Raw genomic sequence first — 16,951 nt, 5'->3', positions numbered from 1 at the left:
TTGTCTTTGTTGTATCATTGGGTCCTGAGTCTGTAAACTGTGTTTGAGAATTTCTAAGTGGATTCCGTACTATACACATTGCAGCATTTATTTTTGAAATTTCAACTTTGTTGTCCATATAACACGTTCATTGTAAGTGTCCTGTACTGACAGTGGAAGAGGCAAAAAACAGTAGCAGTTTGTCTCACTCAGGTGTTGACCTAACTGTGGTTTTATATTCAGTACACTGAACTTGCTGTCTGTAGAAACTAAAAATGTGGAAGAAAAAAAATCTGTTTTCTAGGCCAGTATACTGACTACTGATCAGCCTGAGCAAAATGCAGCTTGTGAAGTAATCTAAAACTTCACTCATTTCAAGGAAATACTTTTTAATAAATACCTCAATTCTTTTTTTTCCTTTGCAAAGGATATGCAATGAAGCTTTTATCCACTAATTCATTGAAGTCTACTCTTAATTTCACGTACTTTGAGTACTCCAATTGAGTATATTCCTCAAGGGAAGGAAAGGAGAAATTCCTTTTCAGAAACATATAAACGTAGTATCTGAACCACAACAGCAGTAAAACAAAATATGTACTAAGCTTTTCTCTCATTCGCACAAGTACCTAACTTTTGACGTCACTGCAAACAAGATTACTTTTATACAAGCTGGATCTTTTTGAACTGAAGTTCTTGATCATCGTCATTGTCAAATGACTCAGCTCTTGAGTCTTGTGTGCCCATATTGATCAATAGAAAACTAATATCTTTCTTTTAATCTGAATGCAATTTCATTTGCATGATAGAGCTAAAATGCAGGTCCTCTAACCTGAATCTGTCATCATATAATTATATCCACCTACACTGCTTCCTTTTCGTGGGATTGGGTAGAGTGCTTTTGAGAGTACCTTTTCGTTTGCAAACTGGAGCAGAATAACTAGGGGAACACTGCAAAATAATCTGCTTTTGTTTCCTGAAAGTCTGAGCATTCTACTTTGCTGCTCCCTGATTTTGCCAGTCCTACCAGGAAAAACAGCATGCCTTTTACTGGGCTGTGTGAAATTTTCATTTTCTCAGTGCACACGTGTGTTTTTTAGCAGCTGTGCCAATTTCATAATTTTTGTAACTTTCAATGCAGTTTTAAACTGAAAAGAGTAATAACTGTCACTTCAGAGTGTTTTTGGACAACAAGTCCGTCGTATGACTATTGATTAGAATTTGTGCAAAACAGTGTTAAAATTTCCTTGGCTTGGCAGTTCTTTATCACTCTACCAACTTACAAAAAGAGAACATCATAAAAAAGAAAATTGCAACTGTGGTAGGAAAAGTTAGATGTAGCAGAACATAGAGAATAAATGCTAAATTACCTAGGTTTGCTAGTTTCTAAGGATTGTTTTTCCATTCCTTTAATATACATGAGTTCTTGATGCTCCGGATCCACATTTTAATGACTACTGCTAATTCTCTGGATCCACATAATTTTAATGATCAGTGCTATGGTTAAAAAATTTTAGAGAAGTTAGGAACACTATGTGATATTTCATAACCCAAATTAAGTCATTTTGCTACCTAACGTGTGTAGCTAATGCAATTCAACGTATTTTCAAAATGCATATTTCCCCCAAAATACAGGGCTGTCACTGATGTAACAACTGGCTGCAGACCAAGGCCATTAATCTACTTAGAAGGCAGCCCCACCTCACTGGAAGTCTACTGGAATTGTAGGGGTTTATCCACTGAAAAACTTTCATTTCACATGGGTAATTTGTTTTCTTTGATATCAAATTTGTTTTGGAAGCTTCAGTTGAATAGGTTTGCAAAGCCAGTTGTAAATGAGTTAATAACAAAGTACTGCTTTAATGAAGGCTCACGGAAATAGGGTGGAAGTGGATCTACTTCATGTAAAGTGGTATTTTGTTTTTGTTTAATTGCAGATATACGTTTCAGTGCTCTTCACTTCTATGGTGTTTCCATTTTTAGACTGAAAAATAATGAGTCTCTCATTTGGAGGTGGTTCCTTGCAACTACAAATGTAATGAGACCAGTCTCAAGTAATTCTTGGAAACCATTTCAGACAAAATGAGTGAGGACTGATTGCAGGTACTTAAGGACTGGTGTATTCTCTTCTGCTCTTTGCTCTTTAACCAAAAACAAAAGCTGGCACTCAGGTGGCATTTGATGAATACCTCAAAAAGAAATAATACCAGACATTTTTCAACGTTTTCCCTTGCATAGTCATGATAGCATTTGTGTGTGTGCGTGTGTGTATACACGTATCTTCCAAAAGAAGGAGCTTTAATATCCTTTCAGGAAAAAAAAATAAATTAAAAAACAACAACAAAACCCACCTGAGATTAGATTGAAAATGCTCCCAAAGATATACTGGGTTGTCTTAGGAACACACACAATTATTACACTCCAGCTGAACAAGTCAATGCATCCCTGTTTACGCCTAGCAATAGGAGAGTAGGCTTGTGTGCGGCATGGTGAATCGAACTTGGCCAGCAAAGAAGCTCAGCTTGGTCCACAGCTGTGGTGGACATTTCAGGAGGGTGAATTGCAGGGAGAGAGATGATTTTGCAGCTGTCATGACTGTGAGCTAAGTAGATGCAGTCACTCTACCAACAGATTTGGATTTCTTTAAAAATAAATAAATAAATAAATTACACTTAAATGACTTCGGATTATGATTTTTACAGTTTGTGATTGTGTGAATATTACAGTTGCTCATTTAAAAAATGACTCTAAATGACTCTGTACAAATTGAATTATTGTCATGAGCTGTGGCACTCATGGAGTTCAGGTTAGTTTTCATGTCTTTTTTGTAACTGGGTTTGTAATGCTGAAATGCTAATTATGTGAATTGGTTTTAATAAGATATTTAAATTTTTGCCTTAAAAACATGTTTTGGAAAGGATGAGAGAAGTCAAATTGTTTATTTTTGTCACTCTCTTGCTTTCCCACTCACTTAAAACAAACGAACAAAGACCAAAAACCAAACAAACCTGGCTTTCCAAACTCCAATTTCCTTTTTATCTACTCACACCAAAATTCTGTGGCTTGGCTTAGTTCTGGGAGAAGGAAAGAAAATCACATTTTACACAGCTAAGTTAGGACTAAACTGCATAATGCTGCTTTTGCAGAGGTGAAACAAGGATAAGTGGTTCTGAATGAAGAAAAAAAAAAAAAACACATTCCTTGCTGCCTTAAGTTCATTCTGAAATAAAGGACATGTTAAAAAACGAACTCATCTACTATATTAGTATTTCATACCAACACAACTTCAATGTAGGATTTTTACTTGGCTGTATGTTCTGTGATCTTTATGTAACTTGCCGTGACAAATGCTCATTTGCAAGTAACCAATGCTTTACTAGAGCAGTGTGTCTTTCATTTGTGGCAGTGTACTTCAAGTTGCAATATCGTGTACTTCAAGTCGCGATATAGAAAGTGCCTTCTCTAGGCCAGTGATGTTAGAGCTGAAATTATGGGGAATTTATTATGCAGAGCAGCTCAGAGCACCTGGCTCTAAGCTCTGCAGCACTGAGGCTCTGTAAGGAAAAGCACTTGAGCAGCATTGGGAGGTATAGGTGTGCTCAAGTGTCCCGTCAGGAAAATACTGGATTAACGTAATCAGAGCACAACAGTGTATTTACAGGCAGGATGGAGTCGTCCCCACCCATGATAGCCACCAGTGAGTGTAATAGAAACTGAAAAATAGTAGGCTGTGTCAAGGCTGGATGGCTCCGCGTTTGCCCTTGACAATTGTTGGTGGTCTGGGAACTTCCTGAAAGTCGTGGTCTGTGGTTCTTCTTTTAGGCTGTGTCCTGCAAGAGTATTGTTCTTTTTCTTTTGTTTCATATGACCTATTTATAGAAGCTAAGTGGAACAAAGCGAGTAACCAGGGGAAAGCTGAAAATAACGTATAATTGTACCTAAAAATAGATATGTTAGAGAGCTAGCTCCCCTAGCTGAGGGGAAGGTTGCAGTAATGAGTTCAAACTGGTAAGAAGGTTGAGTTTGGTTCAAGATGGAGATTTGCCTGCTTAGTTCTGAATTATTATTATTTTTTTTCCCCTAAATTACTTCATTTTTCTCCAAAGGGGTTGTATTTACTTGCTGTTGGCATTTATCAAATGAAAGATGCACTGCCATCTGGTGTCCAAATTGTGTTCACACAAGACACTTAGCATGCACAGGAAAAAATTAATGTGTAATAAATTTCTTCCTATAAACCTTTGTAAGCTCTGAAGAAGAGATCGGACTGTTCAGAATAAATAGTGTCCATGCTGATGAACACTGCATCAAAATAAGAAAAAGTACAATAGTTTAGTTACTGGGAAATTTCAGTCTAGGTAACAGGACGTTTATGTAAATGTGCCTGCTTCTTGTTTCTTTTGTAGGTGGAAGAGGGGGAGATGGATGCCCTGTTATCACATTTCCAGACTACCCAGCTTTCAGCGAGATCCCAGAGAAGGAGTTCCAGAATGTCCTGACCTACCTCACCAGCATCCCAAGGTGAGCACCCTGCCAGGAGAAAATAATTCTTATCCAATAAAGGATTTCTTATGTTCAGAAACACATATCATGGGGTAGAGGTCAGGCTTGTATTTAATTAAAGAAAATGCAAATGCAGCAGGTGATGCAGCGTCAATAAGAGTCTTGATTAGTGAGAACAGCCTAATGTAGTAGTTGGTAAAACTATAAATAGCAATATATCATTCATCTAGAGCATGAAAGAAGAAATTACTTTCTGGTAGGTATGGATATAGATTCCGTAATAGAAGTTTTCCTCTTGTTTCATATTTTTGCACTGATGGATTTTAAAGTGCTGTGTTGTGTGTTTTAATTGAAAACATATACAATTTTGGCAGGATATGCTAATTCCTGGATGTTACTCAAGATGTTACTCAGGGTGAGGGAATACTGCATAGTTACATACTGGGATTTGTCCTAACCATTTGTGCTTCATTTCATTTTCATTATCTCAGCAATTAAGTGCTACACTCTCTGTAGCACTTCCAAAAATCTGACCAGTAGTGCTAAGCAGGCCCAGCAATTAATCCTGATTCTCTTAGAAGGTATGGGATAGTGTTGCCAATGGGCTGCTCAACAAAGATTGTGATTTTTATTGAAAATCTGTTAGCGAAATAGTTCAAGATCCTGACAGAGGTGAGAAAAGGTATGTAGCAGAGTAGGGTACAGATGCTAGAATTCAAGAGAACAGACTGGCCTATTCAGGTAAGATTTAATGGAGGGCAATTCTGAAGAGTAAATCTGCTGAGGAAAGCTGGCAAGTTTTTGAGGACAGCACCGTCCAAGCACAAGAATGGTATATCTTGGAAAATGAGTAGACATACTAGGAGACTGATCTGGCTGAGTGGGGAACTGGTGACTTTGAGCTGCAGTACAAAGACAGTATGCAGGAGGTGAAAGTAGTGGCAGGCTACAAAGGTGAAATACAGAAACATTGCTTGAACACACAGGGGTGGCTTCAGGAAAATCACAGCACGCCCCAGAAAAAAAACCTGCTGCATTAGCAGTAAAGGAATGAAGAAAGAAAATGTGAGCCTGTGCTGAATGGGCTGGGTATTTTAGTGGCAGCCAACACAGATGAGGCTGAGATGCTTGAAGCAAAGAGTTCATCAGTGTTTTCTGACAGTCTGTCCAGGCCTTTGTGCTTAGAGACAGGATCTGAGTTTGAGAATGACTAGCAACAGGTGAGGATCTTAAGGATCTCTTGAAAAATCTTGACCCAAAACTAGTATTTGGGATAAGCTGAGCTATATCTAGAGTGGTGGGAGAGCCGGCTAATGGTGTGGTGAGGCAGCTCTTTATCATCTTTGAAAGATTTTTGAGATCAGACACAGACTGTGATGACCGGAGAAAAGCAAATATCGTATTCATCTTCAGAAAGGGCAGGAATAATGATCTGAAGCACTACAGGCTAGTTGACCTCACTTTAGTCTGTCAGGAAGTTATGGAGTGAGTCCTCTTAAAACACATTTATATGCACAAGAAAGCTGAAAGTGCTGGGAAGTAGCCAGCATGGATTAAACAATGGTAAATTGTGCTTGATCAACCTATTTCTATGGTGAAATTACTGGATGTGTAAATGAGGGGAGGCTGTGCATGTCTCAACTTTAGCAAGACTTTCCACAGTCTTCTCCCAGCAGCCTTGTGTCCAAGTTGGGTTGTTACAGTCTTGACAGGGGGCCTACTAGGTGGGTGAAAGACTGGTTCATCAATTTGTTACTGGGAGAATAACGAAGCATTGAGACAGGATGCCAAAGGATATCATGGAGCCTTCATTCTTGAAGGTTTTCAAGACCTGACCATACAAAGCCCTGAATAACCCGATCCGAACTCGAGTTGGCCCTGCTTTGATCAGGAGGTTGGACTGGAAACCTCCTGAGATCCCTTCAAGCCTGGACTATGGTATGAAGAGAGATCTGTTATGTCTTTCCCAAATCGGGCTATGTGGTTTTCCAGGTTAAATACCCGTAGAAACTCAGGTTGTCTAACTCCGATTAAATGTTGGTCTCAAGCTGTTTTTCTCATTCTTCTCACTGACAACATTCAGTGCAACTCAGCATGGGCCGTGCTGAATTCGTGTCTGAAACTAATCATGGCAGATTTCCCTCATGCACACACATGCTTTATTTCTCTTCGTGAATATGCAGTAAACAAATGGTCTTCTTGTAAAGGTCTTTCCTCTTAATTATTTTGTAGGACCTATTCCCTTTCAGGGAACGCTGGTTATACGCAGCACAGTACTGTGAGGTGCTGTCCTGGTTGAACTTGTTAACAGGAATATGGTAATCAGGAGAGGAGCTGTGAAGCCAACAGTCAGCTTAATTTTCTTGGTTTATCCTTATGTTGTTTAAGCTGTGTGGTGCTAAGCCTCCCTTGATAGTATCTTTCTTGAATACTGTTATTACAAATAATTATGTGCTAAATTCACATCTGCTCCTCCTTTTGAGAGTCCTCCTTTGGCAAGGCGCTTTACTGTGGCCCACTGAACTTCTTCACAGAGTGGGGTTCCTGTGAGAAATTCTGAGCGGAGCAAACAGCATCTGGTCCAGGGAGGAGCACTGAAGGCATCCCAGAGCATCAGTTTGGTGGGAGCACGTTTTGACTAATTAAAACTCTGGGAGCAGAATTTCTGGAGATTTTTTTGTTCTTTTTCCCCTAGCTTCCGATAATTATTCTATGCATATCCAGCCAGCAGCAGCCATTTCTTAAGTTTGCCTGTTCTTGTAGGATGTTTTTGTTATTTCTTGCTTTTATTTCTAATTCTTTAGATCACCATCCTGTGTAAACCAAGGAGAATAGCTCAGCTAGGTAGATATAAAAAGCAAGATACTAACTTTTATGACTATAACCATATTTTATGTTCTTGGATTTTTATATTTTTTGTTACAAGTTTTAAGGTGAAGTGTTAATGCCACTGTTAAAATGCTGATAAAACTGGGACCTTTTTAGTGCCTGAGAACTGCTGTAATCTCCAAGGGCTTTGGTCATCCCTGACATCTTCTCTAATGGTGTTACAAGCTTACTGTGTTAAATTTTGTTTATAAGCCCTTGGGTAGGTGTATAGGAACAACAAACTGCAGAAATGCTGCTAACCAGATGTCAGCATACATTCCCTCATAAAACATCTTCTGCCAACAATAAGCTATTGACTGCATATACCTCAAAGGAGGGCAGTATTGTGAACTTCTTTGAATTGCTGATATTTCTCGTGTTGTTAAAGTTGTCACAAGGCAGGATTTTTGTTATCTTAGTTTTCAGTGGCTAACATTTTTAAAGACTGTTTTGGATGCTTTGGAAACTGCTTTTGAGGGAAGCAGAGGCAGATAGTTAATCATTTATTTGTTTTGCAAGTTTATTAAAAAGGTCTAAGATATACAAATTTACAGGAAGGGTAAAAATGCAGCCCACAGCTTTTATCCATGGAATCCTCTACTGATCAGTATCGTTTAGCTTATGAAATACGTAACTTTGTCTCTTGGTTGTTCTGACTCAGGGGAAGAAGAGAGGCTTTTTCATAGAAAAGCCCTGTGGAGCACGGACACGTCTGGAGCCACAACAGTTCCTTGGAAAACATGCTAGGCTGTTTGTGCCACTTGGCCCTGTACAAGATTCCCCATCACAGCAAGGGGTTGGCAGCAATAACTCAAAGCTTATTGTCTGACTGCCTGCAGTCATGTGTTAGGGGAAATGATATTTCATGGGAATGACAATGAGAAACTGCTAAGAGCCCCATAAGAAAGGACCTTTCTATGTTCCGCAGAAGATTTTTGCCTAGTAAAATATTTACTAGTATAGTAAATTCTAGCAGTGGCATCAGATTTTCAAGATTTGTTCTCAAGTGAAAGGAGTACTAGTAAAAGTCTTGGTAATAAGACTAGCTAAGGACTTCCTGTCAAAAGAGAAAAACCAGAACCTCTTAACATGTCGTTACTATTCCCTTTGATTGCGTAGGTGTAAAAATGACCTTGTCCCTTCTCATTGAATTATTATTCTATACTATCTAAACACTGAGTTTAACAAGCTTTTCCTGTACAAACGTTCTCTTGTCTCTTTCTTAGTGAACTGCTACAATGAAGAGTTAAATATCTCATGGGTCACCTTGCATTCAGAAATGGAACTATTATAAGTTGCACGTTACCAGCTTAGATGACCGTGGAGTAAAATGATGCAAACAGCAGACCTATCAGTGTGTGCTCAGATGTGGAAGTCTGATAAGTTGAGGAAGTTAAGAAAGGAGACAGTGGAAAGGGAATATCTCATTTCAATTTAAGATACACCGTTAACCCTGGTGCAATCGTATATTATTAAACAAAAAGCTGAACCATCTCCCTCAGATTGCTAACACTGCAAGGAAAACTATGTTCTATAGACAGCTAGATAAAGTACAGTACCTCATGTATGGTTTGTAATAATCTCAAAATACTCAGTACAAGGTTGTTGACATGCTGTTTGACAACAGTTATGTACCATGTGTACTAAAAATCCTTGCTGTATCAGGAAAAAATGACGGATTAAGGATAAGAACTATCGACAGTGGGAGAGTATAGCCCATCCTTTTATATTTCACTTTATAATGAGATGTACGTTGTAAAGGTATATATCTAATACTTCTGAAACAGATTCTTCCTTTTAGCAGCTGGTGGGTTTAGTACTATTATTGAAATACAAAATGTTTTGTATTTAAAAGCTGGGGACTCTCTTCCTGAGAATGATTTTTTTATTTTTTTTTCCTTTACTTAGTTCAAGTGACTTTTGTTATTGTTTTATACCTGTAGTACCGAAGATGAAAGAGGGGGAATTCATGGCAGTATGTAATGTACTTAGGGCAACGCCTTACAGGAAGAGTACTTTAACTACAACGTTAAATTACTACAAATACTTTTGATATAAGTACTGATCTTCAGGAATTAATAGGTTTTAACAATGTAGTTTCTGAGTAAATTCATATCTGTAGGTACGTGTCTGTAGGAGAGAGGATCTTTAAAGTCAATTGGCTTTCAGCAGAGAGCAGTGAGCCAAGTCTTGCCTGTATTTGAGATGCTTTGAGGACACTTTATAATGTCCGTGTAGCCAGTCTGATACTCTTTAGAGCCTGCAGAGAAAGATGCCTCCTGTTATTTTACTGGTGAGTCCTTTGGGGATTGCTGCTGAGCTGGGTAGGAAGACAAGGTTGTTGAATAAAAATCTGAAGACTTCCGTACACAGTGTCTGTCATTGCTACTGCAAAGTGGGAGAGGCACCTGTGAGATGTGCCTTTTACATCACATATACAAAGAGTGGAGGAAGAATATTCCATTCAAGTTTGGAATAGATTCCTAAAGCAACTGCCAGATGTACCCTTAAGTTATTTCAGGGCATTCAGTATGCTTTTCTCTTTTTTTCTTTGTTTTGAAAATATTTTTTCACTTTTTCTATTTATCCTAGTAAATGGACTTCTAAAATCTATGATGTACACTGAAGGCAAGTGTTATACATGCTTATTTCTATCAATCACAGCTGACACTTAACATCTTGTATTAACTTACCAATGCGTGTGTGTTCTTGAAAAATGAGTTGACAAAATCTGGGGTGTGACATGAGAACTTGGTCCAAAATAAATTAGATAATTGCAGTGTTTTTTTTTAAAAAAAAAAAGACAGGATTTTTCAAACATATGGCTTTGTTTCAGGCTAATTAGCAGTTTCTACTGCAATCTGATAACAATATGCTGTATGAGAAACTAAAAGGATATGGCTTTAATGTTTTTTTCATTGCTCTTATAGGTTCATCCTTGAACAAAAAAAAAAGGCAAGCTAAAATTTTTGTGGTCACAAGAGATTAAAAAATTAATATTCTATATGTGTAACACTGTCTTAAATACAAAGTTCCCTTCAAGAGAAATGGTATAGATTAGAAAAATTCGAGTTGTCGTGGCCAATTCTAGTCCCACGCTGCTTATTAAATACAATACACAGGCCTTTTGTGCTTGTATTCAGACAGAGCCTTGTACAGCCTCTGTTTGTAATGCCCTTCTGTCCTGCTGCATGATCCTAAGCGTATCTCAGGTTAAATTGTCATGTTCTGCTATTTCCTGTTTTGAAAGCTGTCCCCGTCGGTTTCCTGCCCAGGAGAATGTCCTCGTCTTTAAGATCCCGATGGTTTACAAAGGCCTGAACACAGTGTGGTGTTCTAAGAAATGCTATTGTTCGTGGTACCGCCTGGTGTGTGAAATTAGGGAGCGAGCCTGGCCAAGTTACGAAACGGAACAAGATAACTTCACAAAGCGTTGGCGTCTGGGAGTTATAAAGTTCTGTTGTTATGGCCTGGCGAGCTCCAGACCCTTCCTTAGTAAGTGCACCAGCTCTCTGTCATTTGGGATAACATCGGGTTGCCAAAAAACTAAAAGGAAACATCTTCACTAAGCCTCCCCAGGGGGCTCACGTCCAAGAAGACTTCATTAGTATGAGCACTGCAAAGCATCAGGAGGTGGATTTAGCTAGGGACTGGATGACCATGGCACATCATGGTGTGGATGTTGATGGAGCTAACAAACCTTGGTGTGCACAGAGCTTGTGTGTGGAGCAGGCTTGGGTCTGGCCAGTCTTGTTAGCATGGTTTCACCACTGTGCCCTGCGACCTGGGGCACCTGCGTTAGGGTAACGCTGTCTTTGGGCCTGAAGAGTCCTTCATAGTCCAGGCCGACCTTCTGAAGAGCCAGTGTGGGAGAGTAACCACACGTGTTACCTCATTTATCTGCAACCTAAATAAGCAGCCCACTGCTAGCTAAGAGTTAACTACTTCTATTTTATAGAGTGCCGGGGACGAATGTCACCACATAATGGGTAAGAAGTGCCAAAAACCAGACACCCTGTCAGTTCACACTGACACACTGAGCAACAGTTTTGCAGCTTCAGTGTCTATTTGTGTCATCTGTGTTTCATTTCCACACTCTCCTCTTTGTCAGATTACAATCCAGGCTAAAGATGTGGAACCTGTATCCTGCTGTTACCTTGGCAGCCCCTCAAATTCGTCAGTGAGTACGTCCCAGGGCTTCCAGCAAAATCTGTCATGCTGTGCGTGCCCTTCCTCTCTGAGCACAGCTGCCAAACAGTTGTAAATGCCATATGTTCCTGTAAGCAGAAAAGAAATGTAAAGGTTTACGTTTGAAGTGTTGAATCCTGAGGTAAAGTGGTGGTCGGGAGCTTTTGAGTCAGATATGTTGTTTGACATTAGGTCAAAGCTCAGTGTGTTACTTAGTCTGAATTTTTCCTGGGTTTGGGGCAATTTATGGGTGTTCTGATGTCCACCTTGTGAATGTATTAAACTTGTTTTAAGGTTCGTCCCTGTTGAGGGGATTCTTTAAATCCCACTTACACCTTCAGGGCTTAGAGGATTTGAGTAGTATATAGGCTCTGTATGCATGACACAGTTTATCCAGTGGTAAACTTAATCTGGTAGGGAGACAAGGTAAAATTGAGGAAGTTAATCAGTAAAATGCTGGACCTCATGCTGGAGTTTTCATTAGGTCTAATCTAAACTGCAGAGAATTTAACACCCTATTTAAGTATAAACTCACCTTCCTAAAACACAGCATGCAGCCTTCTAGAAAATGTGTGTCAGTACTTCGTGCAATGGCATTAGTGGTTGTTGAAGTGCACTGGAAATATGTTTAATTCCAATGTCATAGTTCTGAATTGGTGTAAAAATGCTTTTATGGAATCAGACTTGATTGTTCTAAAGCTAGGAGAGCTCGGGCTTTCTGTTGTTCATATTTACTTAAGCTTAACCAACATGGAGCCCTTTCGCCTTTACTGACCTATTTATCCTTAATTGTCCCTCAAGGATAACGTGGCCTACTTCAGCCATCTGTGGTTAAGTCTAAATGAGTCCTCAAAATTGTTGTCTTTCTTCAGTCCTTATAAAAGCAATTCTATGTGGCCTGAAGAAATTACACTGAATTTTCTGGTCAGAAAATAAAAGTTCTTCTCTAAAAATACGTACTCTAGTTAACTTCACACATTAAAAGAGGGTCTGTTAAGCAGTGACTTTGTCTTTTAATGATTATTTCGTTTACCTGCGGAAAAGCATCTAAGCCATGCCGATTTTAGCGTGCGTGATTCCTTAGTGGTGTGAAACTTGCTAAGTTACTGTACAAAAAGGCTGATGGAAAGGAAATCAGTGTATGTGATACAAGCGGATATGGAAGATGATGCCTGGATGCTTCAGTTCTTATTCTAACATTGGCTATATTCCCTCATCTCCCTTCATCGACAGCATAAGCTTTTTGGAGCAGAAGGGATGTCGGCATATATGATGGAATATAGCCAGCCTTACTGTGCTCCAATCAGCAAATGTTTGTGTGTTTTTTCATTTATTTTAAGGAGGAATTGGCATGAAAGTGCAAGTGTGTTATGAGGTGGTAGAGCAGGAGATAATAAGAGATAATGGAGAAGATAGGGACCCCCATATCTAAAGCTGAGTGGGGAGGCAAAGAGAAATGTGATTGTGCATGCTATATGAATCAGTGCAAATGCTTAAAAATAAACAAACTATGGTCCTGTGCTGCTTATTTGGCCAAGAAGCACAAGCAGTGCTGTATACAAGTGCCTCAAGTAGCCATGTTAGGGTTTGTGTGGCATGATTTCAAGAGACGTGCTGCTGTGCAGGATAAAGACCTTTGCTTTCCTTTGGGACCAAGGCTTAAGAGCAGCTTTCCTGATCACAGTGAGCTGGCACTCGCCTCATCTACAGTATGTCTCTGATAGGAACCCATCTTCCTGGCAGGTTCTTGCTTTGAAAGCAGATGCAAAGAGCTTTTGTGGTCACAGTCCTGTGGTGAGTGAAGGATCTTCAGGACAGGGGTAGGGCTGGAGTAGATATGAATGACCAGACTTGGCATTCTGGGCTGCAGTCATTGCAGGAGACGCTGTGAAGCTTGGAGATGTCCGAAGTTTTGTCAACCCCTTAGACAAAGCTCTTTGGAGTTGCATTCATTGCTCTGTCTGCCTGCTTATACGGCCTTCGAGGTCTCTCTTGCTGACACAGACTAATGCCCAATTATCTTGCCTATGCTTATAAAGTTCCCCAAATCATTTTCATTGTTTTCCTATTCCAGGCTCTGTGATTCTGCTAGTCTTCTCTGCCTCAGGAGCAAACTACAACCATTTGCTTAACACGTTTTTCTTATTATTTATTCATGCCACCTCGCAACCCAACATGCATCTAAATTCTTCTTTTCGTATATACTGCTGGCTTGCTGTGAGATCCTGAAGTTCAATTTTGTGTATCTGATGATTGACCAATTCTGAGCAAGATGAAATATGGTATGAATATTTCAGATATTCCTGAGGCATGAACTAGCAACAACCAAGACCAAAAGTAAGCATGATATTAAAAAATAACAGATAAGCTTTTCATCAGTGGTATTCTAGATAAGATTTAGGGAGAGTTAACTGGGAAAGGGAGAAGGAAGGACAAATGCATGGGGGGGGAGGGAAACAAAATTTCTTATCTGAACCTTATCTCATGATGAGAAACTTTAACAGGTTCAGCTCCAACAGAAAGACACAGGTTTTCCATGCAGCTTCATCAGTTTCTCTGACGAGAAGGGAGTAAGTATCAAAGTAAAGAGAAGGTCCAAATGCTGTGATTTCAGTGCACGTTTAAAAATCCATTTATTCTAAAAATTCCATCGTAAAATGAAAATGAGGGCAGTATAGTATGCACGTTGTTGCATCTATAGCGATTTAGTTGTGGTTTTTTGTTTGTTTGTTTAGGGGAAAGCAGTTTTTAATTTCATTTTTAAAATCAGACTATAAATGTAAGAATCAATGAGAAATGCTGTCTCCTTACTCACAGGTTATATTCCTGTTATGGGGTGTGACAACATAAGCTGTGTTGGGTGAAATGCAGCTGGTACTGCCAGGAGCTTTATATATAAACATTTTTATTTGGTATTTCAGTGATTTTGGACAGACCACTAGAGGCTGCCCTTGGATAGCAGCACTTCTGAGTGCTTCATTTTTAATTTCTTTTGCTGGAATTCCTTCTTTCCAGTCATTTTTTTATGAACAATTGTCAGCCTAAATTTGGGTTATGTATATTTTTCCTTCTGCAGTTGAAGTGCCTTCAGCTCTCTGTGAAATGGCCCAATAATCCAAAATATCCAAAAATGAATCCAAAATAATCCAAAATAACAAATAGTTCTAGACCAATAGCCTGTTGTCAAAGCACTGTACAGGAATTCCCTAGTTAAACACAGTAATGATGAGATGGCAAATTTTGCCCAAGTTCCAGGGATTTGAGTACAGAGATATAAAGCTGCAGTGCGGTGACTTTACACCAAGCTGGGCATCTCAGGGAGCATGGGCTGAGCCTGTTCATGGATGCTATGCTCTAGGGGGGTGGTTTTCCAAGGAGACCAGAAGCAATGGACACGTCCTCAACTCTGCTTCCTGCACTATCTGACTTCTTCAGAGTTTTCAGCTGAAGAGATATGGGTTAAAAAAAAAAAAAATAACGACAGAAGTGTTAGCAATTCCATCTTAATTATGCAGAAGTCATCATTGTGTTCCAACTTTGCCCCATGTGTAACAAGATGGGGCACTCTTCATTGTTTCTATGGTTTTGGTTTGGTTTGTGTGTGTTTGTTTCCCTCATAAATGTTACTGGATTAAAAAGTGATATCTGATAGACTGGTTATACACCTCAACAGGAAGTGGTTCCTGGGGGAATCCAAACTGAGATGTCAGGCCTACGGTGTGAATTGGAGCTGAAATGTCATGCCAGTTTGCTTTGGGAGCTCTGGAGGTCTGCTAGATAGCCAAAGAGCTTTACTTGAGTGTTCAGAAATGGTATGTTCATAAACGTTATGCTTGTTAGGAACAGCTCTGTTCTCGGATGTGTGCAGTCATACATCTGTGGCAGACTTTGGCACCGAAATGCTATTTTCTGTCAAAACAATTAAATGTCATCACAGTATCATGCAATTGCATATACAACCATCTTCTGGGAATATGCTTTCATTCTATTTATTTTCTTGGCAGATTTTTTTTCTTTGCCACTGATGTTTTGATAACAATGCAAAACACAAATTTTCTGACATAAAAATAGCAAATGCAATTTTAAAGTTTGATAATTTAGAGCAAGTATAATTAGTTGGAAGATACTACCTTCTGGCTTTCAAAACACTTCCAACTTGCCTTAGGTGTGTAAGTATGATTTGTGCATTTACAAAATATATTTGGAATACCATTTGTAATGTTGTCATTATAAAGCATTATAATGCATTTTTATTTTCCAGGCTATTTTTCAGTTGAATGCTTTTAAGTACTAATTTAAGTGGCGGGTTTTAGAAAACATCTGAAATGGCAGCAGCATTACAAAGCAGTATTCAGCTTAGATACTGTGTTAAAACCTACAGGCTCCCTTACCAATTGAAACTAGCAAGTTCATTGTCCAGTGTAGAGCTCAAACAATGCCTGGTTTATAGTTTTATTTCAGTTCCTGTAATCGCTAAATTGATTTCTTTGTGTGCCTTCTACAGTGAGGCTGGGTATTATGAGCTATAAAAGCCTGTGATATCTGAAGCTTTCAAACTGGGGCTTTGTGGAGCATGATACAGCCTCCTATTTCCATCACTTACTCAAGAAAGCACAAAACCATTTTATTTTCCTTAAGCGTTGTGGTTACCAAGGGTAAGAAGTCATTAATCTCGGTCTCACTTTGGATAGTCAGAAGCTGTCAAAGATCAAAATACAAAGATTAGATCAAGTAAAAATATATGTGAAAATTAAGAAGTAGAATACCTTTCAAAAGTTACAGGAAAGTGTCAAATCTGATTTTGTTGTTGTTGTTTTGTGTTCTCATTCTTACTGCCTTTTTAAAAAAAAAAAAAAATAATAATACCCAGTTTGTATTGGAATCAGATGGATTGGCCAGTTTTGAAACAAAGTAGGTGTTGCAATAATGAACGATGAAGAATTAAAAGACAGTGAAACTGCTATCTAATTACTACCAGTGCCTAGGTACTAGACTTTTTTAATGTTACGATTTAACTTTTTTTTCTTTGAGTTCATAAACTATTGAATTCTTCTGCTCTAGGAAGTACTGCATCGTCTAGAACATACCGAAAACTTAAATAGAAGTCTTGGTTTTCCTATATAAAGGGCATAAGGATGGGAGACATGGGACAAGGCTATGCTGGGGGAATTGTTGCTGCTCTTCATTTTGATGGAAAACCTGTATGAAAACAGCTAACGTGAAACCAACCTTAGAGTTCCTGTCACCATAGGGCTTGACTGATTGTTTTTTTCATAATTGCTGTAGCAAAGATTGGTTTATTAATACCACATTCTTCACTTTATTATCTGACTGTATTCTAGAGCCTATAAAAGCCATTAAGGAGAAGGCAAGTCTCTGCTTTCATTCCTTGCCAAGGCATTGATGTTTTCATTTT

General features: G+C 38.9%; 1 protein-coding gene across 20 annotated transcripts in view; it reads left to right on the top strand.

The window, feature by feature from the left end:
* MCF2L (MCF.2 cell line derived transforming sequence like) overlaps nt 1-16,951 on the top strand; it is a 161,170-nt gene that overhangs the window by 98,140 nt on the left and 46,079 nt on the right. For all 20 annotated transcript variants that reach the window (XM_080577107.1, XM_080577106.1, XM_080577095.1 and 17 more), the window contains one exon: nt 4,383-4,497. In XM_080577107.1, coding sequence (XP_080433233.1) covers nt 4,383-4,497 — 115 coding nt within the window. The remainder of the gene's footprint in view (nt 1-4,382; nt 4,498-16,951) is intronic.

This window comes from Anser brachyrhynchus (assembly GCF_964034855.1).
Source record: "Anser brachyrhynchus genome assembly, chromosome: 1".
In the NCBI taxonomy this organism is placed as follows: Eukaryota; Metazoa; Chordata; class Aves; order Anseriformes; family Anatidae; genus Anser; species Anser brachyrhynchus.
This window is presented reverse-complemented; position numbering and strand designations above follow the sequence as displayed.